This window comes from Triticum dicoccoides, chromosome 2A, assembly GCF_002162155.2.
Source record: "Triticum dicoccoides isolate Atlit2015 ecotype Zavitan chromosome 2A, WEW_v2.0, whole genome shotgun sequence".
Classification (NCBI taxonomy): Eukaryota; Viridiplantae; Streptophyta; class Magnoliopsida; order Poales; family Poaceae; genus Triticum; species Triticum dicoccoides.
In genome coordinates, this window is record NC_041382.1 from 759,848,055 (window position 1) to 759,874,976 (window position 26,922).

Genomic DNA, 26,922 nt, shown 5'->3' on the forward strand with positions numbered 1-26,922 from the left:
CCCAAGAACCGTTTTTAACGGTGGCAGCTGAGTAGCCGACGATTCACCAGAAGATGAATGAGAAGTAACCTGATAATCAGAGTCGGATGGGTTAAGACTTTGACGGAAGAAACCCGCTTTAGGATTTAAACCAATCAAAAGGTCAGAGACCTCGGAGCGGCGTTTTCGAGCCGGACTGTTTGGTAAACCGATGGAGGTAACTACCTGGCCACTGTGCCAGGTTGTGCGGCGAACTTCATGTTGTTGTGTCTTCATAAGAAATTTAGGATCCAAATAAGCAAGAGGATGAGAAAATTTAACTTTCCGGTTTGCCCGTCGAAATTTTGGCAAAGGAAAGATTTCTGAATCGGAAGAGAGAATAGTTACCTCAACGAATTCCGCATTACTGGCTTCAGCGTCGTCCTGACAAGCATCATCATCAATAAGGCGTGTAAAAAATAAGCCAAGCGAGTCAAGTTCTACCTCAAAGTCCGGGTTACCCACATCGTCATCAATAGCTGGGTCAGATGAAGCGGTGGTTTTTCTCTTGTGAGCTGGTTTCTTGATAACCTTGGTCTTGGGCCGGATTGGCCGCCCTGCCTTCTCCGGTTTGTCTTGCGAAAGCTTCTTGCTCCAAAACGGATTATCACCCTGGATCAGCAGTAATTAAATGTCAAACAGATAAAGCAGTAACCGGTTCAACAATAGAGCAATTAAAATCTTACCGCTGGCGGTTTGTTGGTGGTGGAGTAAGGAGGCAGACCGGTTTGAGCACAGAGGTGCTCCGGTTCATTCAGCATCTTTTTCACAGATTCTGTGACTTCATCATCGGGGAGTTGGATTTTAGTGTGTCCGAGTGGGTCATCGACATTACCAGTATACTGGCACATCAAACTAGAGCGTCGGCTCAGAGGCAGTATGCTCCATGATATCCAACAGTGGGCAAGATCTATTCCCGTTAAGCCGTTGGCCATAAAAGCTCGGAGCTTGGACAATTGCGGAGCGTATTTAATCCTTTCCTTGGCGCTTAGTCTTTGTGGAAAAGGGTGCGTGTTGCTGAGCCGTTCCAGGCGGAAGCCGGGCAAGGGATTTTCATTATCAGGGGAGGTATCCTTGCAATAAAACCAAGTTGCGTTCCACTCCTTGGGGTGACTGTGGAGTTTGACGTGGGGATAAGTGATCTCCTTCCTCTTTTGAATGGCCATACCGCCCAATTCAGTGTTGGGGCCATCGGTGAATTCAGTGCGACGGTTTAAATGGAAGAGGTCTCTAAACAACTCAACTGAAGGCTCCTCTTGAAGGTATGCCTCAGAGAGCACTTGAAAGTGGCATAGATTGGTAACAGAGTTGGGGCCAATATCCTGTGGACGGAGCTGAAAATTGGCTAACACATCCCGGTAAAATTTAGAACCGGGCGGTTTGAAGCCCCGGGCCAAGTGATCTGCGAAGACCACAACCTCTCCTTCCTGTGGGGTGGGAGGACATTCATTTCCAGGAACCCTCCAGTGGATCGTATCTTTACTGTCTAAAGCGCCGACCAAGACTAGATCGTCCAACTATGATTCCGTGACGCGAGAAGGAACCCAATTGCACTCATACACTTGTTTGGCCATGGCGAGATCTACAAGAAATAGGTGATCCGGTTCAAGAACATGCTGGATAAAAGAAGGTGTTGATCTAAACTACGGCAGACCGGAGGCAGTACGTATAAACCAGTCTTCCGTAATGCGGCATCATGTGGATTCTGGCGGTTCAACCAGGGGACTAATGGTATAAACCGGTTTGGTAACTTTTTGTCTATGATAAAGTTAAACCGCCAGATCTAAGCATCGGAAGAAATTGAATCTACGGATAACTAGATACGCAGAAACAAGTTTCACAGGATCTTATCACACCCGCGGATCTACAGCGAGCTCACAAAAACAGAAAATATTCTGGAGAAACAGAAGTGAACCATTGAGCGGGTATGTGCGAGAAATATATGGACTTAGATGAGAAACTACAGGTGGATGCTTAAAGGCTACTACTAAATGCAGCAGGGGTTCACAGATTCATTCAAGGTCAGAAAACAGGTATGAGCATGCGATGAACACAGCGCGAACATGGAACCCTAAGAACAGATCTAGGGCAAGAGGAGGAGAAAGCTTACCGGGAACGGAGAAGATGCGGAAAGATGCCGCAATGCTCTGGTACGTTCAGGTTGATGCAGCGGCCCAAGGCGAGGCAGAGGTTGACGGCGGTGGCGGAGCTCCAAGGCTGGCGACGCGAGGAAGACGAAGAAGAAGGGACGAAGGGAAAGGGAAAGAAATGACCCTTCGGTCTTATTTATAAGGCAACAGAGCTAGGTCAAGCACGCGGATCCAGGAGCTATTATTAAAAGAGGGCGTTATAAATGATAAAATTTCATGATGACATCATGCCGGTTCACAGCAACCAGAAATGATGACGACATGGCGGTTTACCAATTACCAGAAGATGTCCAAGACACAAGATTTTGTGAAGGATTGACATGAACCAGTTCAAATCAATCTGGGGCCTAATGTTGGGGATATTACCACTAGGCGTAAACCGGCCTACTTGGGCCAGGTTAACTTCATTAGTGGTATAAGCAGATGAAGGCCCAAGGCCTATAGTCGGTTTAGAACCTGTAGCTGTAAACCGGCTGGATATGTAACTTGTATTATAAGTTAGGAACAGAGAGATACCAACCGGGATACGAGTATGGACCGGTTGGGACTCTTCGGACCGACGGGCATCACCCGTGTATATAAGGGGACGACCCGGCGGCGGTTCAGGAGAGAACAGACGACAACTCGAGTCTAGGCGAAGCTTGTTTGCTCCCTAGCCATCGAGACCACATCAATTCCATCACAACTAGACGTAGGCTTTTACCTTCATCGAAGGGGCCGAACTAGTATAAACCCCTCGTGTCTTTGTGTCCGCTTTAACCCCTTCAAGTAAACTCGTAGCGATGGCTCCACGACTAAGTCCTTTCGCTAGGACATCTGCTGTGACAAATCCACGACATTACCAGCAAGTCTCTTTATTCGTTTCGTAACACATCATCCCGTGATCAACTCCTTGATCACATTGTGCACATTATGATGATGTCCTACCGAGTGGGCCCAGAGATACCTCTCCATTTACACGGAGTGACAAATCCCAGTCTCGTTTCGTGCCAACCCAACAGACACTTTCGGAGATACCTGTAGTGTACCTTTATAGCCACCCAGTTACGTTGTGACGTTTGGCACACCCAAAGCACTCCTACGGTATCCGGGAGTTGCACAATCTCATGGTCTAAGGAAATGATACTTGACATTAGAAAAGCTTTAGCATACGAACTACATGATCTTGTGCTAGGCTTAGGATTGGGTCTTTGTCCATCACATCATTCTCCTAGTGATGTGATCCCGTTATCAATGACATCCAATGTCCATGGTCAGGAAACCATAACCATCTATTGATCAATGAGCTAGTCAACTAGAGGCTTACTAGGGACATGGTGTTGTCTATGTATCCACACATGTATCTGAGTTTCCTATCAATACAATTCTAGCATGGATAATAAACGATTATCATGAACAAGGAAATATAATAATAACTAATTTATTATTGCCTCTAGGGCATATTTCCAACAGTCTCCCACTTGCACTAGAGTCAATAATCTAGTTCACATCGATATGTGATTAACACTCAAGGTCACATCCCCATGTGACTAACACCCAAAGAGTTTACTAGAGTCAATAATCTAGTTCACATTACCATGCGATTAACACTCGATGAGTTCTGGGTTTGAACATGTTATGCTTGTGAGAGATGTTATAGTCAACGGGTCTGAATCTTTCAGATCCGTATGTACTTCGCAAATCTCTATGTCATCTTGTAGATGCAGCTACTACGCTATATTTGGAGCCATTTCAAATAATTGTTCTACTTGGAGCTATTCTAAATTGTTGCTCCATTATACGTATCCGGTATCTCTACTCAGAGCTATCCAGATAGGTGTTAAGCTTGCATCGACGTAACTCTTTACGTCGAACTCTTTATCACCTCCATAACCGAGAAACATATCCTTATTCCTCTAAGGATAATTTAGACCGCTATCTGGTGATCTACTCCTAGATTACCTTTGTACCCTCTTGCCAGATATGTGGCAAGGCACACATCAGGTGCGGTACTCAGCATGGCATACCGTATAGAGCCTATGACAAAAGCATAGGGGACGACCTTCGTCCTTCCTCTTTCTTCTGCCGTGGTCGAGCTTTAAGTCTTAACTTCATACCTTACAACTCAGGCAAGAACTCCTTCTTTGACTGGTCCATCTTGAACACCTTCAAGATCATGTCAAGGTATGTGCTCATTTGAAAGTATCATTAAGAATTTTGATCTATCCTTATAGATCTTGATGCTCAATGTTCAAGTAGCTTAATCCAGGCTTTCCATTGAAAAATAATTTCAAATAACCCTATATGCTTTCCAGAAATTCTACGTCATTTCTGATCAACAATATGTCAACATATACTTATCAGAAATTCTATAGTGCTCCCACTCACTTCTTTGGAAATACAAGTTTCTCATAAACTTTGTATACACCCAAAACTTTGATCATCTTATCAAAGCATACATTCCAACTCCGAGATGCTTACTCCAGTCCTTAGAAGGATTGCTGGAGCTTTGCATACTTATTAGCATCTTTCAGGATTAACAAAACCTTCCGGTTGTATCACATACAACCTTTCCTCAAAAATCGTCAAGGAAACAATGGTTTTTGGCATCCTATCTGCAAGATTTTACAAATAATGCAGTAATTGCTAATATAATTCCAATAGACTCTTAGCATCGCTACGAGTGAGAAAGTCTCATCGCAGTCAACTCCTTGAACTTATCGGAAAACATCTTAACGACAAGTCGAGCTTTCTTAATGGTGATACCTACCATCATTGTCCGTCTTCCTTTTAAAATCCATATGTACCTAACAGCCTTATGACCATCAAGTAGTTCTCCCAAAGTCTACACTTTGTTTTTCATATATGGATCCTCTCTCGGATTATATGGCCTCGAGCCATTTTGGAATCCAGGCCCACCATCGCTTCTCCATAGCTCGTAGGTTCATTGTTGTCTAGCAACATGACTTCCAAGACAGGATTACGTACCATTCTGAAGTAGTACGCATCCTTGTCATCCCACGAGGTTTGGTAGTGACTTGATCTGAAGTTTCATGATCACTATCATAAGCTTCCACTTCAATTGGTGTAGGTGCCACAGGAACAACTCCTGTGCCCTGCCACACACTAGTTGAAGAGACGGTTCAATAACCTCATCAAGTCTCCACCATCCTCCCACTCAATTCTTTCGAGAGAAACTTTTCCTCGAGAAAGGACCCGATTCTAGAAACAATCCCTTATTGCTTTCGGATCTGAGACAGGAGGTATACCCAACTGTTTTGGGTGTCCTATGAAGATGCATTTATTCGCTTTGGGTTCGAGCTTATCAGCCTGAAACTTTTCACATAAGCGTCGCAACCCCAAACTTCTAAGAAATGACAGCTTAGGTTTCTCTAAACCATAGTTCATATGGTGTCATCTCATCGGAATTACGTGGTGCCCTATTTAAAGTGAATGTGGTTGTCTTTAATGCCTAACCCATAAACTATCGTGGTAATTCGATAAGAGACATCATGGTATGCATCATATCCAATAGGGTGCAGTTATGATGTTCGGACACACCATCACACTATGGTGTTCCAGGCTGTATTAGTTGTGAAACAATTTCCACAATGTCTTAATTTTGTGCCAAACTCGTAATTCAGATATTCATCTCTATGATCATATCATAGATATTTTATCCTCCTGTCACGACGATCTTTCAACTTCACCCTGAAATTACTTGAACCTTTCAATAATTCAGACTCATGATTCATCAAGTAAATATACTCAACATCTACTCAAATCATATGTGAAGTAAGAACATAACGATATCCACTACATGCCTCAGCACTCATTGGATTGGACACATCAAAATGTATTACTTCCAACAAGTTGCTTTCTAGTTCCATTTTACTGAAAACGAGGCTTTCAGTCATCTTGCCCATGTGGTATGATTTGCATGTCTCAAGTGATTCAAAATCAAGTGAGTCCAAACGGTCCATTTGCATGGAGTTTCTTCATGCATATACACCAATAGACATGGTTCGCATGTCTCAAACCTTTCAAAACAAGTGAGCCCAAAGATCCATCAACATGGAGCTTCTTCATGCGTTTTATACCGATATGACTTACGTGGCAGTGCCACAAGTAGGTGGTACTATCATTACTATCTTTTGGCATGAACATGTGTATCACTACGATCGAGATTCAATAAACCATTCATTTCAGGTGTAAGACCATTGAAGGTATTATTCAAATAAACAGAGTAACCATTATTCTCTTTAAATGAATAACCGTATTGCGTAGACATAATCCAATCATGTCTATGCTCAACGCAAACACCAATCTCGATGGTAGAGGGAGCGTACGATATTTGATCAACCTTGGAAATACTTCCAACACATATCGTCATCTCACCTTTAGCTAGTCTCCGTTTATTCCGTAGTTTTTATTTCGAGTTACTAACACTTAGCAACCGAACCGGTATCTAATACCCTGGTGCTACTAGGAGTACTAGTAAAGTACACATTAACATAATACATCCAATATACTTCTATCGACCTTGCCAGCCTTCTTATCTACCAAGTATCTAGGGTAATTCTGCTCCAGTGGCTGTTCCCTTTACTACAGAAGCACTTAGTCTCGGGTTTGGGTTCAACCTTGGGTTTCTTCACTAGAGCAGCAACTGATTTGCCGTTTCATGAAGCATCCCTTTTTGCCCTTGCCCTTATTGAAACTAGTGGTTTCACCAACCATCAACAATTGATGCTCCTTCTTGATCTCTACTTTTGTGGTGTCAAACATCGCGAATATCTCAAGGATCATCATATACGTCCCTGATATATTATAGTTCATCACGAAGCTCAAGCAGCTTGGTGGTAATGACTTCGGAGAAACATCACTATCTCATCTGGAAGATCAACTCCCACTCGATTCAAATGATTGTTGTACTCAAACAATCTGAGCACAAGCTCAACAATTGAGCTTTTCTCCTTAGTTTGCAGGCTAAGAAAATTGTCGGAGGTCTCATACCTCTTGACGTGGGCACGAGCCTGAAATCCCAATTTCAGTCCTCGAAACATTTCATATGTTTTGCGATGTTTCAAAACGTCTTCGGTGCCTCAACTCTAAACCGTTTAACTGAACTATCACGTAGTTATCAAAATGTGTATGTCAGATGTTCGCAACATCCATAGACAACATTCGAGGTTCAGCACACTGAGCGGTGCATTAAGGACATAAGCCTTCTATGAAGCAATGAGGACAAACCTCAGTTTACAGACCTAGTCCGCATAATTACTACTATCAACTTTCAACTAAATTTTCTCTAGGAACATATCAAAACAGTAGAACTGAAGCGCGAGCTACGACATAATTTGTGAAGACCTTTTGACTATGTTCAGGATAATTAAGTTCATCTTGTGAACTCCCACTCAGATAGACATCCCTCTAGTCATCTAAGTGATTACATGATCCGAGTCAACTAGGTCGTGTCCGATCATCACGTGAGACGGACTAGTCATCATCGGTGAACTTCTTCATGTTGATCGTATCTACCATATGACTCATGCTCGACCTTTCGGTCTCTTGTGTTCCGAGGCCATGTATGTACATGCTAGGCTCGTCAAGTCAACCTAAGTGTTTCGCGTGTGTAAATCTGTCTTACACCCGTTGTATGTGAACGCTAGAATCTAACACCCGATCATCACGTGGTGCTTCGAAACAACGAACTGTCGCAACGGTGCACAGCTGGGAGAACACTTTCTTGAAATTATTATGAGGGATCATCTTATTTACTACCGTCGTTCTAAGTAAACAAGATGCATAAACATGATAAACATCACATGCAATCAAATAGTGACATGATATGGCCATCATCACTTTGCTCCTCTTGATCTCCATCTTCGGGGCTCCATGATCATCATCGTCACCGGCATGACACCATGATCTCCATCATCATGATCTCTATCATCGTGTCTTGATGAAGTTGTCTCGTGAACTATTACTTCTACTACTACAGCTAACAGTTAGCAATAAAGTAAAGTAATTACATGACGTTTATGTTGACACGCAGGTCATAAATAAATTAAGACAACTCCTATGGCTCCTGCCAGTTGTCATACTCATCGACATGCAAGTCGTGATTCCTATTACAAGAACATGATCAATCTCATACATCATATATATCATTCATCACATCCTTTTGGCCATATCACATCACATAGCATACCCTGCAAAAACAAGTTAGACGTCCTCTAATTGTTATTTGCATGTTTTACGTGGCTGCTATGGGTTTCTAGCAAGAACGTTTCTTACCTACGCAAAAACCACAATGTGATATGCCAATTGCTATTTACCCTTCATAAGGACCCTTTTCATCGAATCCGATCCGACTAAAGTGGGAGAGACAGACACCCGCTAGCCACCTTATGCAACTAGTGCATGTCAGTCGGTGGAACCAGTCTCACGTAAGAGTACGTGTAAGGTCGGTCCGGGCCGCTTCATCCCACAATGCCACCGAATCAAGATTGGACTAGTAACGGTAAGCATATTGAACAAAATCAACGCCCACAACTACTTTGTGTTCTACTCGTGCATAGAAACTATGCATAAACCTAGCTCATGATGCCACTGTTGGGAAACGTAGCATAAATTCAAAATTTTCCTACGTGTCACCAAGATCTATCTATGGAGTCATCTAGCAACGAGGGAGGAGTGGATCTACATACCCTTGTAGATCGCGCGCGGAAGCGTTCAAGAGAACGGGGTTGATGGAGTCGTACTCGTCGTGATCCAAATCACCGATGATCCTAGCGCCGAACGGACGGCACCTCCGCGTTCAACACACGTACGGAGCAGTGACGTCTCCTCCTTCTTGATCCAGCAAGGGGGGAGGAGAGGTTGATGGAGATCTAGCAGCACGACGGCGTGGTGATGGAAGTAGCGGGATTCCAACAAGGCTTCGCCAAGCGCTGCGGGAGGAGGGAGATGTGTCATGGGAGGGAGAGGGAGGCGCCAGGGCTTAGGTGCGGCTGCCCTCCCTTCCCCCCACTATTTATAGGGCCAAGGGAGGGGGGCGCAGCCTTGGCCCTTCCTCCAAGGAAGGGTGCGGCCAGGGAGGAGTCCATCCTCCCCAAGGCACCTAGGAGGTGCTTTCCCCCTTTAGGACTCTTTCTTTCCCTTATCTCTTGGTGCATGGGTCTCTTGGGGCTGGTGCCCTTGGCCCATATAGGCCAAGGCGCACACCCCTACAGCCAATGTGCCCCCCCGGGGCAGGTGGACCCCCTTGGTGGACCCCCGGACCCCTTTCGGCACTCCCGGTACAATACCGATAATGCGCGAAACTTTTTCGGCGACCAAAACAAGACTTCCCATATATAAATCTTTACCTCCGGACCATTCCGGAACTCCTCGTGACGTCCGGGATCTCATCCGGGACTCCGAACAACTTTCGGGTTACCGCATACTAATATCTCTATAACCCTAGCGTCACCGAACCTTAAGTGTGTAGACCCTACGGGTTCGGGAGACATGCAAACATGACCGAGATGACTCTCCGGTTAATAACCAACAGCGGGATCTGGATACCCATGTTGGCTCCCACATGTTCCACGATGATCTCATCGGATGAACCACGATGTCAAGGACTTAATCAATCCCGTATACAATTCCCTTTGTCTAGCGGTACGATACTTGCCCGAGATTCGATCGTCGGTATCCCGATACCTTGTTCAATCTCGTTCGACAAGTCTCTTTACTCATTTCGTAACACATCATCCTGTGATCAACTCCTTGATCACATTGTGCACATTATGATGATGTCCTACCGAGTGGGCCCAGAGATACCTCTCCGTTTACACGGAGTGACAAATCCCAGTCTCGATTCGTGCCAACCCAACAGACACTTTCGGAGATACCTGTAGTGTACCTTTATAGCCACCCAGTTACATTGTGACGTTTGGCACACCCAAAGCACTCCTACGGTATCCGGGAGTTGCACAATCTCATGGTCTAAGGAAATGATACTTGACATTAGAAAAGCTTTAGCATACGAACTACATGATCTTGTGCTAGGCTTAGGATTGGGTCTTTGTCCATCACATCATTCTCCTAATGATGTGATCCCGTTATCAATGACATCCAATGTCCATGGTCAGGAAACCGTAACCATCTATTGATCAACGAGCTAGTCAAGTAGAGGCTTACTAGGGACATGGTGTTGTCTATGTATCCACACATGTATCTGAGTTTCCTATCAATACAATTCTAGCATGGATAATAAACGATTATCATGAACAAGGAAATATAATAATAACTAATTTATTATTGCCTCTAGGGCATATTTCCAACAAACACCACAGCGTAATGGTGTGTCCGAACGTCGTAATCGTACTTTACTAGATATGGTGCGATCTATGATGTCTCTTACTGATTTACCGCTATCGTTTTGGGGTTATGCTTTAGAGACGTCCACATTCACGTTAAATAGGGCACCATCGAAATCCGTTGAGACGACGCCTTATGAACTATGGTTTGGCAAGAAACCAAAGTTGTCGTTTCTTAAAGTTTGGGGCTGCGATGCTTATGTGAAAAAACTTCAACCTGATAAGCTCGAACCCAAATCGGAGAAATGTGTCTTCATAGGATACCCAAAGGAGACTGTTGGGTACACCTTCTATCACAGATCCGAAGGCAAGACATTCGTTGCTAAGAATGGATCCTTTCTAGAGAAGGAGTTTCTCTCGAAAGAAGTGAGTGGGAGGAAAGTAGAACTTGATGAGGTAACTGTACCTGCTCCCTTATTGGAAAGTAGTTCATCACAGAAACCGGTTTCTGCGATACCTACACCAATTAGTGAGGAATTTAATGATGATGATCATGAAATTTCAGATCAAGTTACTACTGAGCCTCGTAGATCATCCAGAGTAAGATCCGCACCAGAGTGGTACGGTAATCCTATTCTGGAAGTCATGCTACTAGATCATGATGAACCTACGAACTATGAAGAAGCGATGGTGAGCCCAGATTCCGCAAAATGGCTTGAAGCCATGAAATCTGAGATGGGATCCATGTATGAGAACAAAGTATGGACTTTGGTTGACTTGCCCGATGATCGGCAAGCAATTGAGAATAAATGGATCTTCAAGAAGAAGACTGACGCTGACGGTAATATTACTGTCTACAAAGCTCGACTTGTCGCAAAAGGGTTTCGGCAAGTTCAAGGGGTTGACTACGATGAGACCTTCTCACCCGTAGCGATGCTTAAGTCTGTCCGAATCATGTTAGCAATTGCCGCATTTTATGATTATGAAATTTGGCAGATGGATGTCAAAACTGCATTCCTGAATGGATTTCTGGAAGAAGAGTTGTATATGATGCAACCGGAAGGTTTTGTCCATCCAAAGGGAGCTAATAAAGTGTGCAAGCTCCAGCGATCCATTTATGGACTGGTGCAAGTCTCTCGGAGTTGGAATAAACACTTTGATAGTGTGATCAAAGCATTTGGTTTTATACAGACTTTCGGAGAAGCCTGTATTTACAAGAAAGTGAGTGGGAGCTCTGTAGCATTTCTGATATTATATGTGGATGACATATTACTGATCGGAAATAATATAGAATTTCTGGATAGCATAAAGGGATACTTGAATAAGAGTTTTTCAATGAAAGACCTCGGTGAAGCTGCTTACATATTAGGCATAAAGATCTATAGAGATAGATCAAGACGCTTAATTGGACTTTCACAAAGCACATACCTTGACAAGATTTTGAAGAAGTTCAAAATGGATCAAGCAAAGAAAGGGTTCTTGCCTGTGTTACAAGGTGTGAAGTTGAGTCAGACTCAATGCCCGACCACTGCAGAAGATAGAGAGAAAATGAAAGATGTTCCCTATGCTTCAGCCATAGGCTCTATCATGTATGCAATGCTGTGTACCAGACCTGATGTGTGCCTTGCTATAAGTTTAGCAGGGAGGTACCAAAGTAATCCAGGAGAGGATCACTAGACAGCGGTCAAGAACATCCTGAAGTACCTGAAAAGGACTAAGGATATGTTTCTCGTATATGCGGGTGACAAAGAGCTCATCGTAAACGGTTACATTGATGCAAGCTTTGACACTGATCCGGACGATTCTAAATCGCAAACCGGATACGTGTTTACATTAAACGGTGGAGCTTCAGTTGGTGTAGTTCTAAACAAAGCGTTGTGGCGGGATCTACATGTGAAGCGGAGTACATAGCTGCTTCGGAAGCAGCAAACGAAGGAGTCTGGATGAAGGAGTTCATATCTGATCTAGGTGTCATACCTAGTGCATCGGGTCCAATGAAAATCTTTTGTGACAATACTGGTGCAATTGCCTTGGCAAAGGAATCCAGGTTTCACAAAAGAACCAAGCACATCAAAAGACGCTTCAATTCCATCCGGGATCTAGTCCAGGTGGGAGACATAGAGATTTGCAAGATACATGCGGAGCTGAATGTAGCAGACCCGTTGACTAAGCCTCTTCCACGGGCAAAACATGATCAGCACCAAAGCTCCATGGGTGTTAGAATCATTACTGTGTAATCTAGATTATTGACTCTAGTGCAAGTGGGAGACTGAAGGAAATATGCCCTAGAGGCAATAATAAAGTTATTATTTATTTCCTTATATCATGATAAAAGTTTATTATTCATGCTAGAATTGTATTAACCGGAAACATAATACATGTGTGAATACATAGACAAACAGAGTGTCACTAGTATGCCTCTACTTGACTAGCTCGTTAATCAAAGATGGTTATGTTTCCTAACCATGGACAAAGAGTTGTTATTTGATTAACGGGATCACATCATTAGTTGAATGATCTGATTGACATGACCCATTCCATTAGCTTAGCACCCGATCGTTTAGTATGTTGCTATTGCTTTCTTCATGACTTATACATGTTCCTATGACTATGAGATTATGTAACTCCCGTGTGCCGGAGGAACACTTTGTGTGCAACCAAACGTCACAACGTAACTGGGTGATTATAAAGGTGCTCTACAGGTGTCTCCAAAGGTACATGTTGGGTTGACGTATTTCGAGATTAGGATTTGTCACTCCGATCGTCGGAGAGGTATCTCTGGGCCCTCTCGGTAATGCACATCACTTAAGCCTTGCAAGCATTGCAACTAATGAGTTAGTTGCGAGATGATGTATTACAGAACGAGTAAAGAGACTTGCCGGTAACGAGATTGATCTAGGTATTGGATACCGACGATCGAATCTCGGGCAAGTAACATACCGATGACAAAGGGAACAACGTATGTTGTTATGCGGTCTGACCGATAAAGATCTTCGTAGAATATGTAGGAGCCAATATGGGCATCCAGGTCCCGCTATTGTTTATTGACCGGAGACGTGTCTCGGTCATGTCTACATTGTTCTCGAACCGTAGGGTCCGCACGCTTAAAGTTACGATGACAGTTTCATTATGAGTTTATGTATTTTGATGTACCGAAGGTTGTTCGGAGTCCCGGATATGATCACGGACATAACGAGGAGTCTCGAAATGGTCGAGACATAAAGATTGATATATTGGACGGCTATATTCGCACACCGGAAGTGTTCCGGGAAAGTTTCGGATAAAACCGGAGAACCGGGGGGTTACCGGAACCCCCCGGGGGGTTAATGGGCCTCATGGGCCTAAAATGGAGAAGAGGAAAGGCAGCCAGGGCAGGCCGCGCGCCCCCTCTCCCCCTAGTCCGAATTGGACAAGGAGGGAGGGGCGGCGCCCCCCTTTCCTTCCTCTCCTCTCTCCCTTCCTTCCCCCTCTCCTACTTGGACAAGGAAAGGGAGGGGAGTCCTACTCCCGGTAGGAGTAGGACTCCTCCTGCGCGCCTCCTACTAGGGCCGGCCGCACCCCCCTTGGCTCCTTTATATACGGGGGCAAGGGGGCACCCTAGACACACAAGTTGATCTTCGTGATCGTTCCTTAGCCGTGTGCGGTGCCCCCCTCCACGATATTACACATCGATCATATTGTAGCGGTGCTTAGGCGAAGCCCTGCGATGGTTAAACATCAAGATCGGCACCACGCCGTCGTGCTGACGAAACTCCTCCCCGAAGCTTTGCTGGATCGGAGCCCGGGGTGCGTCATCGAGCTGTACGTGTGTCAAGAACTCGGAGGTGCCGGAGTAACGGTGCTTGGATCGGTTGGACCGGGAAGACGTACGACTACTTCCTCTACGTTGCGTCAACGCTTCCGCTTCGGTCTACGAGGGTACGTAGACAACACTCTCCCCTCTCGTTGCTATGCATCACCATGATCTTGCGTGTGCGTAGGAATTTTTTTGAAATTACTACGTTCCCCAACACTGCGCTGCTTCTACGATCTTCCCCATCCCAACTTGCGGCGTGCACCGCAGGCCGGGACAGTAGGCCTCCGAAACCGCACCTTTTGAGTCCTGTACGGGAGAAGGGTGATAAGGTTTTTGGGGAGCGCTTAGCGCGACTACTGACTTCTTCGTCACGGACGCCCCGGACTCCGACGACTACTTCCCCGACGACGACTTCTTCCCCGACGTCAACAACCAGCTCGACGACATGGCTGGCGAGGACACCGACCCCAAGACCGGTGCATCTGCTCCCGTTCCGTACGTTCCGTACGTTCTCATACTCTTTCTGTTAGAGGTTCTGTCACAACTTCTTGCTCTAGTGTCTGTTCTAGATGTGTTCGGTTCTAGTTCATATATACGGATGCTATTTACCTTCTCTCTGTTGTATTGCATGACTTGTTTTATCACTGCTATATTAGTCATGCTTTATCTAGTATTTCTATCAATAAAATCATTCGGTAAATTACTCATATTTCCAACAGTTGATGCATGGGTCTGGGTGAAAGGCTTTCCACTACATAGGAGGACCGACACCTTTGGCAAAGACGTAGGTAATTGGCTAGGGAAGGTGATCAAAGTGGATGCGGAAGAACATGGTACAACTAAGGGGAAGCAATTGTTGGTTCGAGTAGAATTTCTAGGCTTGAGCCAAGGTACAACTAAGGGGAAGCAATTGTTGGTTCGAGTAGGATTTTCTAGGCTTGAGCCAATGGTTAGGGGTTTCATTTTGTGCTCTTCACCGGAAGATGTGTTACATAGTTCTAATATGAGAAGATCCCCCACTTTGCTTTGACTGTGGGAGATTAATTCATGTTGATGGACGATGTGAGCCACCAGAATACATGTTGCCGCGTTGGGTAAGTCGGGGCGGATACCAATTTATTAGGGTCTTGGTCGGTTGCATTGGCCATCGCCGTCTTGGTCTCCTATTTCTCGTCCTGGAGTTTTGAATGCCTTCGAGCTCTCATTGTAACGAAACTTGGGGTGACATGTTTAGGGTATTTGGTGGCCTAGACATGGACCCTTCTGATCATACCAATATGTGCTTTCATGGCGCAAACATCAGAGGCACGACGTTGCTAAGTGAGGATTCCACTTCCTCTTGAGTAATAATTTCATTATTCTACACCCCTACTAAATCCTATATAAAATGTAGTAATTTTTAGTATAACAAGTAGTAATTTCATAATATTTTTCATTATCGAAGCCACTGCTTTTTAAAATTTGCAATTCTTTATACACTATTTTACATAATTTTGTACACTTATTAGTGGATTTCACAATCTATTTTACATTTTTTGGTCATTTCACTACCTTTTTCACAACAAATTATCGAATAAGTTTAATGCATTACATTTTAACAACCATAACCATAAACGCTTTATTATCACAAAATTCCCACGAGATTGCTAAATTATTGTTACTAAAGAAAACTAATATCTTTTCATAAAAACAAAAATTAATAACCTTTTATATGTATACTTTTATAGAGAACAAATAAACATGAAGCATCAAGCAAAGAGCTCGAGACTACTAGAAATTATCCACCTTCCATTGGATGGATGACCCACGACTGGAAGGGCAAAGGGCCGACGTGGAAGTGGTGAAGCTTGGCCCTCTCCGCGTTTATATAATTTAGCTCCTACTATCGTTAGAATTTGTCGGGCAGTTGAACTTTGTGAATTATGAATTATGCTCGTTTGGTGTGTTTTATGTGAATTATTCTCGTTTGCTATCGGGTTATAGGTCAGCTTCCTGTTAATTTTGGTCATTTGGTGATCTATGTAGTGCGTTGCATGATTTTGTATGAATATAGGGTGCCATATATGAAATATGCAGGTGTGGATGCACCGATTTGATGACTCTCTAGTAACTGTCCACGGATGCGCCCGAGCTTATAGGGTGCTGGATTTGGAAGTCCGGCTGCGGATGTTCTCACAGATTCTCACGAGGATAGAATATGTGTTTTTTTTCTAGGGATAAAGGTATGTACGTGATGTCCTGATTTATTTTTTGTTGAATCCCGTACATTTGATTTCTTTTTTTCCCCGAGAAAGCGTACAAAGAAGGTGCACGGGACTAGCAAAAATCCAGTGGCCCACTTGAACGAAAATATCTTGACCCCTGCACGCAGCCGGTTTCCTTCTCCGAGCCGCCCTCGTCCGTCCGTCCTCCTCTCCCCTCCCTCCGTCCGCTCTATATAACGCCACGCCCCACCTTCCTCCCAAGCCACGCAACACAATCCTCGGATCAATTCCGACTTCTCCATCCGCCGCCCGCCGGAAGAAAGAAAGCATCTTTGCTTCTCGCCGCCGCCGGTGAGGGAGGGAGGGAGGAAAGAAGGAAGGAAGCAGGGGATCCGACTCGGTGTTGCCGGTTTGGAGCCAGTGTAATGAGCTGCCTCACGTTCCGCCGCTCCGCCGCCGACGCAAGCCGCCTCCAGGACGGCCTCCTCGTCTTCATGTTCTTCATCTCGATTCCCATACGTAGTCTGAATAATAGTCGTACTCGTAGTAATTCCAGTATTATTAGTAGTAGCACCAGCAATCTTCTCTTGTAAACAAACGTACGCCGCTCGTGCTCGCGGTTGCGTTCGCGCGGACGGAGGGGCCTTCTCCTGCCGCTGCTCCGTCTGAATCTTCGTCTTCTTCTTCTCGTCGGGCGACGGTCGCGCCGGCGGCCATGGATCCCAACAGCTTCAAAACCGGAGGTACGGCGATTGTTCTGTCCCGTAATTTCGTCGTTCTCTGCCAGATCTTGCGTAAAGGGGCGATTTTCGGTGATGGGTAGGGGGTCGGAACAGGATTTTTGGATCTAATCGCTCAATTGCGATCATAATTGAGTACAAGATTTCAATTTTGGTGCCAAGTTCATCATAGATTTCGTCCCTGATTTGATTCCCGCTCTGATCAGGAACAATTCCGGCCGTTACTGATTCCTGTGCATTGATGTGTTCCAGGCCTTCTGCTTCCAACCATCGAGAGGCGGTGCGCTTCGCCTCCATCTGTCATCGTGATCGGGGGCGGAATCTCAGGGATCGCCGCGGCTCGTGTCCTCTCCAATTCCTCTTTTGAGGTACCGATAAATTTCTGATCTATTCATCTCTGTCTCCTCCAATTTGATGAATCCGTAGAGTGTTTGTGTTAACTGGTGCCTCTGCTTCCTGAGCAGGTGACTGTCCTTGAGTCGAGAGATCGAATTGGTGGCCGTGTCCACACGGATTACTCCTTTGGATGCCCCATTGACATGGGAGCCTCATGGTCAGTTTCGCCTAAATTTATTGATTGGAACAATCCTTGGTAGATTTTATCTGTATAATCTTTGCTAACTTCGCCCTGGTGTTGCTGATTTTTTTTCAGGTTGCACGGTGTCAGTAATGAGAATTCTTTAGCACCACTGATAGGCCATCTTGGGCTGAGATTATATCACACCAGTGGTGACAACTCTGTTCTGTATGACCATGATTTGGAAAGGTGATTTCAGCACTCGAACATACATTTTCCTTTGGTATAATCAATATACTTGTATTAATTTTTTCATGTTCTTATATCTCACTCTGTTAATTGGTTCCTTTGCAGCTGTTCGCTCTTTGATAAGAACGGCCTTGCAGTCCCAATGGAGACAGCTGCTAAAGTTGGCGTGATATTTGAGAAAATTCTCAAGGAGACGGTGAAACTCCGTGACGAGCAGGAACACGACATGCCCCTTGAGCAGGCAATCTCAATGGTTCTTGAGAGACACCCTGATCTCAAGTATGTATAAGATCTTGTATCATGCTTATTTGCCATGATTTATTCAAGACACAGTTTATAAATTGGATTGTTGTTGCAAAAGAGCTTGACTGATATTGTTGTGAATTTATAGGCTAGAAGGGCTAGATGATCGAATCCTTCAATGGTGCGTCTGCCGGCTGGAGGCATGGTTTGCTGCAGATGCAGATGAAATATCTCTGAAAAACTGGGATCAGGAACATGTTCTCACTGGTGGCCATGGTCTGATGGTTGATGGATACTTACCTGTAATTCAGGCTCTCGCTCAAGGTCTTGACATCCGTCTGAATCAGAGGTGTGTATTATTCTTTTCTTTCCCAACATACATATGCCGCACACTAAATAATTTCAGCATGTCTATCACACATCTTTTATACTGTCATGATGGTGCCCAAGTACATTTGGAATTTAAGTTAAACATGTTATCTGAGTGAAATCATCAGTTTGAAACTTCCATGTGTTCTGCCTCAGAGTTAAATCATCATTTTCTTTGAAGTACTCCTGCTAATCGCAGTTGGTAGATACATTTACTTACCTTTGTTACTGCTATATATTTATTCAGAGTAAAGAAAATTGCACGCCAGCAGAAGGGAGTGACAGTCACCATCGAGGATGGCACACAATACTCGGCCGACGCCTGCATAATCACTGTGCCGCTCGGTGTGCTGAAGGCGAACATAATCAAGTTCGAGCCCAAGCTGCCATCCTGGAAGAGCTCCGCCATCGCCGACCTTGGTGTCGGCATTGAAAACAAGGTTGCCATGCACTTCGACAAAGCCTTCTGGCCGAATGTGCAGGTGCTGGGCATGGTCGGCCCGACGCCCAAGACGTGCGGCTACTTCCTGAACCTCCACAAGGCCACCGGCCACCCAGTGCTTGTCTTCATGGCAGCCGGTCGGTTCGCCCAGGATGTGGAGAAGCTCTCGGACAAGGAGGCTGTGGAACTCGTCATGTGTCACCTGAGGAAGATGATACCCGACGCAACTGAACCCGTATGTTCTTGTCACCACTCTCTGTGACTTCTGAATTCTGACCATGGCGATTGTGAACTGATGATCGATGTTGGATTTTGCAGAACAAGTACCTGGTGTCGCGGTGGGGGTCAGACCCGAACTCGCTGGGGTCCTACTCGTGCGACCTGGTGGGGAAGCCGTCGGACGTGTGCGAGAGATTCTCGGCGCCGGTGGAGAGCGTGCTGTACTTCGCCGGAGAGGCGGCCAGCGCGGAGCACTCTGGTGCGGTGCACGGCGCCTACTCATCTGGGATGGAAGCTGCAGAGGAATGCCGGAGGAGGTTGCTGATGAGTAAGGGCGTTCCAGACCTCGTCCAGGTCGCTGGCGCCGCCTGCGAGGAGATGGCCGACGTCGTCGCCCCTCTCCAGATTTGCCGCACCTAGAGATGATTCTTCTTCGATACAGCTGCGTTCTGCCATGCCCGATTGGTTTGATGATTGACAGAAGCCGATCAATGTGCAGTCGATCAGTCCGAGTCGGCAGAACGCAAGATTGAATTCAGATTATTTTTGACATTTTCTATTTCTCGTGTTGCTTGGAATCAAGAAACCTTGTAGGGATGCCCGAGCTGCTGTGCACTCTGGACACTAGATTTATAGTGTTACCTATTGTTATGCTCGTCATCAATCAATAAATATAATACAGTTGATATTTGGGGATTAATGAATCTTGTGGTGGTTCTTTCATTACAACATGAATAGCAGGCACGCATTTCTGGTTCTGGTCGGCATGAATAACTTTGATTTGCAACTGGTACATATTCATTTTAGCCATCGTTGTTCATCTTCGTGTCATATTCCTCTTTCCTAGCATGTTCAGAAAGCAGCATCATCAATTGTTCCATACAACATAAATTTCATATTCCAAATGGTTCATGCACCAAATTAAAGAGTAGAATAAAACAATAAGTAGTTCATATGCCAACTATGCCCCATGCCCGATAAAACATTGAACAATACAAAAACAGGGTACTCATCCATATTATATCAACCTAACACGATGAGTTGCAAATTGCAGTCCATCATTAGTTTTGTAGTTATTTATCCATTCAAGAGATGGCCAATGAACTCTGTTGATTTTCCAGATGTATAAGAATGGTTGAGAACAAATTCCGTTCTGCCATGCTTGAATCGAACAGTCCAACAACTGACAAAAGGAGTACCTTTTTGACAAAGAGTGAATTTTATTGGCTCAAGATGGACCATCGAGAGAATACAAACACAAAGAGCATAATCTGGTCTCTGCACAACTTGAATGCACACAACCAACACCAATGCACGCACACGAAAAACACGCCGGCAAATAGTAAATTCATATACGACCAAAACTATGCATGGACGAGGAAAAAAAACTTCAAAGCGATTAAATATGTGGTCGACAAACTGCAACAATGACCATATTCGCACCAACAATCGGATGACACCGCATGGACGACGCGATTCTTCAATATCAATGCCTTCAGAAAGGGAGCGACGCTTAAACGTCGTCGCCGCCGGATCCAACCACCAAAGGTCAGAATCAAGTTTTCACCTTAAAGATCCGGTCCAAGCATATCTGAGCAATGCTTTCAACAAGATAATGACATGAAAACATTGCCATTGGCAGGTAGAACCAACTCAGGCCAGACCTATGCTTTCACCTCAGAGCTCGAGTAGCACCACCATTGAAGTCACACATGCGATGCGAACGCTGCCGCTGCACAACCATCTCTCCGCATCAACTTGTCGTCCATAGTTTGCATTTCACTGCCAAAGTCAACCACTAGATTTGGAGAAAGAAACCCTCAGAAAGATCTTTGGATGGCCACAATAGTCTGTAGCGAGGCCATCGCAGTAGGCTAGAGTGGTTGCCACAATGACCATCACTGACGGCGGAGCGCACCATTGCCGACTACCACCTCGTCGGAGAGAGCTCTGTCCATGCCTGTCGGCGCAGGGCCCGACATGACCGAAACGCCCGCGTGCCAACACTAGATCAACAACGCACAACCTCCGGATCAGCGACATACCTCCCGACCGGAGCACAACGCTGCCAACCCCGCTAGACGCTGGCATCTCCTACGTGCCCATGACCATCGCTCCAGAGGAGCTCTGCAGGGTCACTGCTCGTTGCCCTCATTCATAGGGCCTTGTGTCGCCACCCTTCCATGGGGTGGATTTGCGCTCATCGGCGAGCTCCCAGTGATCCGCCGCAAGACGGCCACATCCCTCTTGGCTCTTGGGCACCTTCAGCCGCGATGGAGAATGCTCAAGCAGAAGCGGGCACGAGAAGGATTCTCCACCAGGAACCCCGGAGTATGTAGGCAGAGATTTAAGTAAACAAAGACGTAGAATCAAAATTATTTATATCTTTTGTTGTCTCGTGTTGCTTGGACAAAAAAGATTATATACTCTTTCATTCGTATTATTTGAAAAACATAGCACTTTAATACTCCCTATGTACCGAAATACCTGTGGTTGAGGAAAACCAGTAGTACAAGTTACCCCAACAACAAGTATTGAAATTCTTGTAAGATTCATTTGAACCAAAGAGGCCATGAGATCTGCCTTCTTTCCATCGATTAATCTTGGAGAATATACGTATATGTGTGCTTGAAAGTTGCCTCATTTCTTTCTTTATTTGTCCTCTTTGAACACGATTGCATGGATCTCGGCTGTGTGGTTTCGTTGCAGGTTGGTCGGTTGGTTGGCTGTTGGCCGCGTCGTATGCGCCGACCGCGACTGCAGCTTGCGACGGACGGACGGACGGACGGGTGGAAGAGAAGTGCACGCCAGCATGCGCGCGGTGACGTCGCCGCTCCGGCGTATCGAGGCCGACGGCGACGCGTCCGGCGCCACAGACCGTCCTACGTGCCGCGCGGAACCTACCGAGATATTCCCGGGAGAAATTTCTTTCCTATTTCGCCCACCGCCGCTCGGATCGGCGCGGGGCCCGCCACGTGTTAGGCGCCCCCGTCGTCGTCTCCGACTCGACTCGAACGCGAGGCAGCAGCAGCAGGGCGAGGAAAAAGGGCGACCGACGGAAAATATCTCCGGCTCGTTCGTCTCCACCAGGGGCCGGCGAGATGTCGTCCGCGATGTCCCGCGCGATCCGGGCGTGCGCGGCCGGGGCGTCGAGGAGGGGCCTGGCGTCCGTGGAGGCGATGGGGGCGGCCAAGGGGGCGCCGCCCGCGGCCGGGCGCGGGCGCGGCGGCCCGGGGCCCGTGGAGGACGGGGCGCGGGTGCAGTGGGTGTTCCTCGGCTGCCCCGGGGTCGGCAAGGGCACCTACGCTGGCCGCCTCTCGCGGCTGCTCGGCGTGCCCCACATCGCCACCGGCGACCTCGTCCGCGACGAGCTCGCCTCCTCAGGCCCGCTCGCCAAGCAGGTAGTATTCCAGTTCCTCGCGCTCAATCCTGCGTGGTGATTTTCGTACAAGAATTGATAGCTAGAGAGTAGAGATCCCCTCTGATGTTGACGAAAGGGAGCCTAAGGATAGTTTTACCTGCAAGTGTTCCCCTGCATCAGCTACCAAATCAGCAACAATCATGACCGCTCTTAGTGCAGAAAGAGGGCTTTAATTTGTATGAGAGTCCACAAATCCGACCACATGGCAGCGCAAATCCTGTATCATCGTCGCAACCCAGCTTGCCGCCATTATTTTTTGGTGATGCAATCCGTAGGCACATGATGCATCACATCCAGTTAGACGACGCCAGCAGTTTGTTTGGGGTGCAAAACTCCCGATGGAGAACATCCAATTGGTCACTACGAAACACAACAGCTGCACCATGCTATTAAGCACATGCTCAACACTTCAGCAGTCGGCACACCTGCAGCAGACTAATGATATATACTGACAAACTGTTTTCAATAAATAAGACTAACCTGTAGGTTGTGTACAGTTTCAGAATAACAATGTTAATTTTGATTCTAGTTAACAATATGGAACTTGATTCTAGTAAGGGAAGCCAAATCAGCATAACACCAACTAGTTCAACTCTGTTTTACCACTTCCACTTTGTTGATTGTCTTATGTCTGCTTTGTTTCCAGCTTTCGGAGATTGTGAATCATGGAAAACTGGTGTCTGATGAGATCATCATAAATCTGCTGTCAAAGCGCCTTGAGGAGGGAGGAGACAAGGGTGAATTAGGGTTCATACTTGATGGTTTTCCAAGAACTATAAGACAAGCGGTGAGCTAGTTATTTGACCTGGTTGTAATTATGCAAGACATATATAATTGCAACAAATGTGGAACTTCATTCTAGTAATAGTTTTGATGTACCATAGTTCATGTCTATGGTTGAGATCAACTGAGTCTTCAAACTTATCTGCAGTTTTTTGTTGATAAAAAAGAACTTATCCGCTCATATCGCGTGACAGTTCCCAAACTAAATTGTATAGTGTGGTTTGTTAGGAAATACTGGAGGGAGTCACAGATATTGATTTGGTGATCAATCTCAAACTTCGAGAAGAGGCTCTGCTTGCAAAATGCGTTGGTAGAAGGAAGTGCAGCCAGTGTGGAGGAAACTTCAATGTGGCCTCCATTGACATTGAGGGTGAGAATGGTGGGCCTCGAATGTATATGCCTCCACTACTACCTCCTCCACAGTGCGAATCGAAGTTAATTACCAGAGCAGATGATACTGAAGAGGTGGTAAAGGAGCGATTGCGTGTTTACCATGATTTGGTACGTAGCAGTGAACCTTAAATTTCATTTTTTGAGTTTTATTTGTGTTGTTATTTACTCCCTCCGTTCCTAAATATTTGTCTTTTTAGATATTTCAACAAGTGACCACATACGGAGCAAAATGAGATTTCAAACGGACTACCACATATGGATGTATATAGACATATTTTAGAGTGTAGATTCACTCATTTTGCTCCATATGTAGTCACTTGTTGAAATCTCTAAAACACAAATATTTAGGAACGGAGGGAGTAAAATTTATGAGATCATAACGATCAACTTGCACTAGTAGGGCGTATGAAGCTATGTTTGTTTAGGTACGAGATCAGTAGTGAATTTAGCAGTATAGAAAAGGGATGCTAGGTCGTTTATATTTCAACATGACCTTAAACTTGCATGTATGAAATACCGAGACATGTTGAGACATATTGAACTTTGTTATTTTCTGAGGTTTTTTATGATAATTATTTACTACTGTTTAGCCAATTGGCTCTGGAATTTATGTGTATTTGTTGTTCCAAATTCAGCAATGAGCACATTTCATCTTCCAAACTTGAAATTATATGATGCAACTCCTATGGTAATATTCCCCCTCACTGGTATAGGCTAGGAATATTTCCTCTATACATTTGATCATAGCTCTGTTCTCAGTGTATGACCCTGTTATGGGTGTTATCCTTTTTAAGCAAGCCGTCATCTTTGCAGTGTGAACCAGTGGAGGATTTCTACAGAGCACGGGGGAAACTCTTGGAGTTCGATTTACCAGGAGGAATCCCCGAATCATGGCCGAAGCTGCTCCAAGCTTTGAATATAGAAGAAGATCCTGATAACAATAGATCTGCAGCAGCATAATTTTGTGAGTGTCAGAAATGCGTATTATGTATTTGTAGCCTATGTCAAACATAGTTACCCGATAAGCATTACTGGCATCTCTAGAGAGTAGTTCATTCAGGGCCATTATTTGATCTGGCACTCAAGATTTGTATAGCTGATTGATCATCGATCGCTCAAGTTCGATGGGGTGTGCTAGTTGTATTCTTAAAGGTATAGCCTCTTATGTCTCAAAGGGCAGATGATAAATAACCTACGGTTGGCGGTTGAAGTCCGCTGATAAAGGTTGTTAAAACAAGCATGCTGCAAACATTCTTCTGAAAATATTATGCAAGCAGATGGTTTTTGTGATATGGCTGAGATTGAGACGCAATTGTTGAACTTTTTGGTTACCTTTTATGAGAATAGGTTTTGGTTATGTTGGTTCCAGACTTCAGTGAACCGCCCCTATTATTAGGGCTAATGTGTATTCTCTGTTATAAATTCAGCAAGGATTGCACTTCTTCATCTGCCAAACCTGAATGAAGCTGTGTCATGGAGATCATGTAGCAATCTCAGTATTATGGATTCAGAATATTTTTGTTTGACAGTTTGCTCTGTTGCTTAGTGTTGCATGCTGTCACGGAATTCAATTTTGCCGGGAGGAATGCCCGAATCGTGGCCAGAGCTATTGCAAGCTTTGATTGTATAGCCTGAACTGATAAAATAAGCCAAACATTTTAGAGACATGGGTTTGTGGTCTGCATGCACATGACATAAGCTTGTCCAAAGAAGCACACTGCAAGCGCCTCATCTGGAATCAAGCTCACTATGCGACTTGATGAATGTTGCTTACTCATACTATCAGGGGAAGAAAGATGAATAGTAAAACACATCCTCGTCCTCGCCAGCCTCGGCACCCAATACCTCCACGCGTTGCTTGCCTGCCATCACAAGTTTCATATCCCGTCATGGCTTAGAGTTTCGGTTCGGCTGGCGCACATCGGCAGCGACCCTCTGGCCTTGTTCAACCGTCAAAAGAATGGGCCGCGCTGCAGCTACGGGCATGGCAACCGCGACTTGGAGCTGTTATGGGCGCCCATCCTGGTGAGGATTGAGATCCGGTGCCTTGACTGAGCCTCCTACAAGCTTCAAGTCAGCGACCAGTGGAGCCGCCCCATCCTGACTTCTCTGTCCAAGGTTAGTGCAACGTCTAGCGTGGCTGTTTTCATTTTGTCACCTTCAGAAGGAATTTACCATGCTTGTCTCTTTACTTTTCCAATCGACCCGTACTGATATTGGTTGTTGTGTCGTACGGAAGGAAGGTTTTCACCAAAAATATGCCTAAAATGGCCAACGAGTACACTGTATTCTGAGTTGGACAGAGGGAGTAGTTAATTGCTGAAAACCAACACACATTTGCGAAAAACAACCTGGTTCCTAATTATTTACAAAAGCCACCGTGTATATGCTACACTTTTTGTAGAAAGCACTTATCGCTGGATTTATTGGGTTTTATCACTTTCTGCCAAGTAGCACCCGATTATAAGGAGCTAATTTGGCAAAGAAATTGCATACACACTCTTGTATCAATCAAAAAAGAAAAAGCAATCAACCCCCTCCCCCCTTGTGTGCACTACCTTCTCCCGCCTCGCTGTATTTGCCGGCGCAGGTCCTCATCATGAACGCCGGCTGTTGCGCACGCCCGCCGATGCCTGGCTCTGGTGTGCCCGAGGCGGCCCAGGTGGTGTTGGCGAGCACGGACGCGGTGGCGGAGGTGTTGCCGGCTGCCGCAGGGACGGCTATGGCACAGAGGCAGCGAAGGTCGGCGGTGGAGCTGGCCGGTACGCGAAGAGGGCGGTCACGCGGAGGTTGTAGTACATGGTGGCATTGCAGCTGGACTGCATCAGGTCGCGCATCGTCGGTCCCGGTGGCACGACCTCCCTCCTCCCACGAGCACGCGCCCCGACGATGAGAAGGATCACCTGACGGCTCCAGTGAAGCAGCCACCCTTCTCCCGCGCGGGCACATGCCCCGGAGAGGCGTCCTCCCTCCTCCCAGCGAGCATGCGCCCCTGGCTTCCGGCGAGGCGATGTCCCTCCTCCCTGTGAGCACGTGTCCTGAGCTCCGGTGAACACGCGCCTCGGCGAAGAGAAGGATCTCCCGACGGCTCCA

General features: G+C 45.8%; 2 protein-coding genes across 2 annotated transcripts; both read left to right on the forward strand.

Moving 5' to 3' along the window:
• Nucleotides 1–16,708: 16,708 nt before the first annotated feature.
• LOC119357042 (polyamine oxidase 4) lies at nt 16,709–19,950 on the forward strand. The gene is made up of 8 exons (XM_037624025.1): nt 16,709–17,196; nt 17,446–17,561; nt 17,658–17,746; nt 17,846–17,959; nt 18,065–18,238; nt 18,351–18,551; nt 18,819–19,248; nt 19,332–19,950. Exons 1-8 carry the CDS (start codon nt 17,169–17,171, stop codon nt 19,650–19,652), a joined length of 1,473 nt encoding a protein of 490 aa, XP_037479922.1. The 5' UTR covers nt 16,709–17,168; the 3' UTR covers nt 19,653–19,950.
• Nucleotides 19,951–22,198: 2,248 nt separating this feature from the next.
• Nucleotides 22,199–25,149, forward strand: LOC119357043 (probable adenylate kinase 6, chloroplastic). Its single transcript, XM_037624026.1, has 4 exons — nt 22,199–22,633; nt 23,300–23,440; nt 23,665–23,937; nt 24,643–25,149. The coding sequence occupies exons 1-4, from the start codon at nt 22,334–22,336 to the stop codon at nt 24,787–24,789; spliced, it is 861 nt and encodes a 286-aa protein (XP_037479923.1). The 5' UTR covers nt 22,199–22,333; the 3' UTR covers nt 24,790–25,149.
• The last annotated feature ends 1,773 nt before the right edge of the window (nt 25,150–26,922 follow it).

Coding starts and splice junctions, on each gene's coding strand:
- LOC119357042 (XM_037624025.1), top strand. CDS start 17,169: ATGGATCCCAACAGCTTCAAAACCGGAG. Junction 17,747..17,845: donor ATTGACATGGGAGCCTCATG/GTCAGTTTCGCC, acceptor ATTTTTTTTCAG/GTTGCACGGTGTCAGTAATG. Junction 19,249..19,331: donor TACCCGACGCAACTGAACCC/GTATGTTCTTGT, acceptor TGGATTTTGCAG/AACAAGTACCTGGTGTCGCG.
- LOC119357043 (XM_037624026.1), top strand. CDS start 22,334: ATGTCGTCCGCGATGTCCCGCGCGATCCGGGCGTGCGCGGCCGGGGCG. Junction 23,441..23,664: donor CAAGAACTATAAGACAAGCG/GTGAGCTAGTTA, acceptor GTGGTTTGTTAG/GAAATACTGGAGGGAGTCAC. Junction 23,938..24,642: donor TGCGTGTTTACCATGATTTG/GTACGTAGCAGT, acceptor TCATCTTTGCAG/TGTGAACCAGTGGAGGATTT.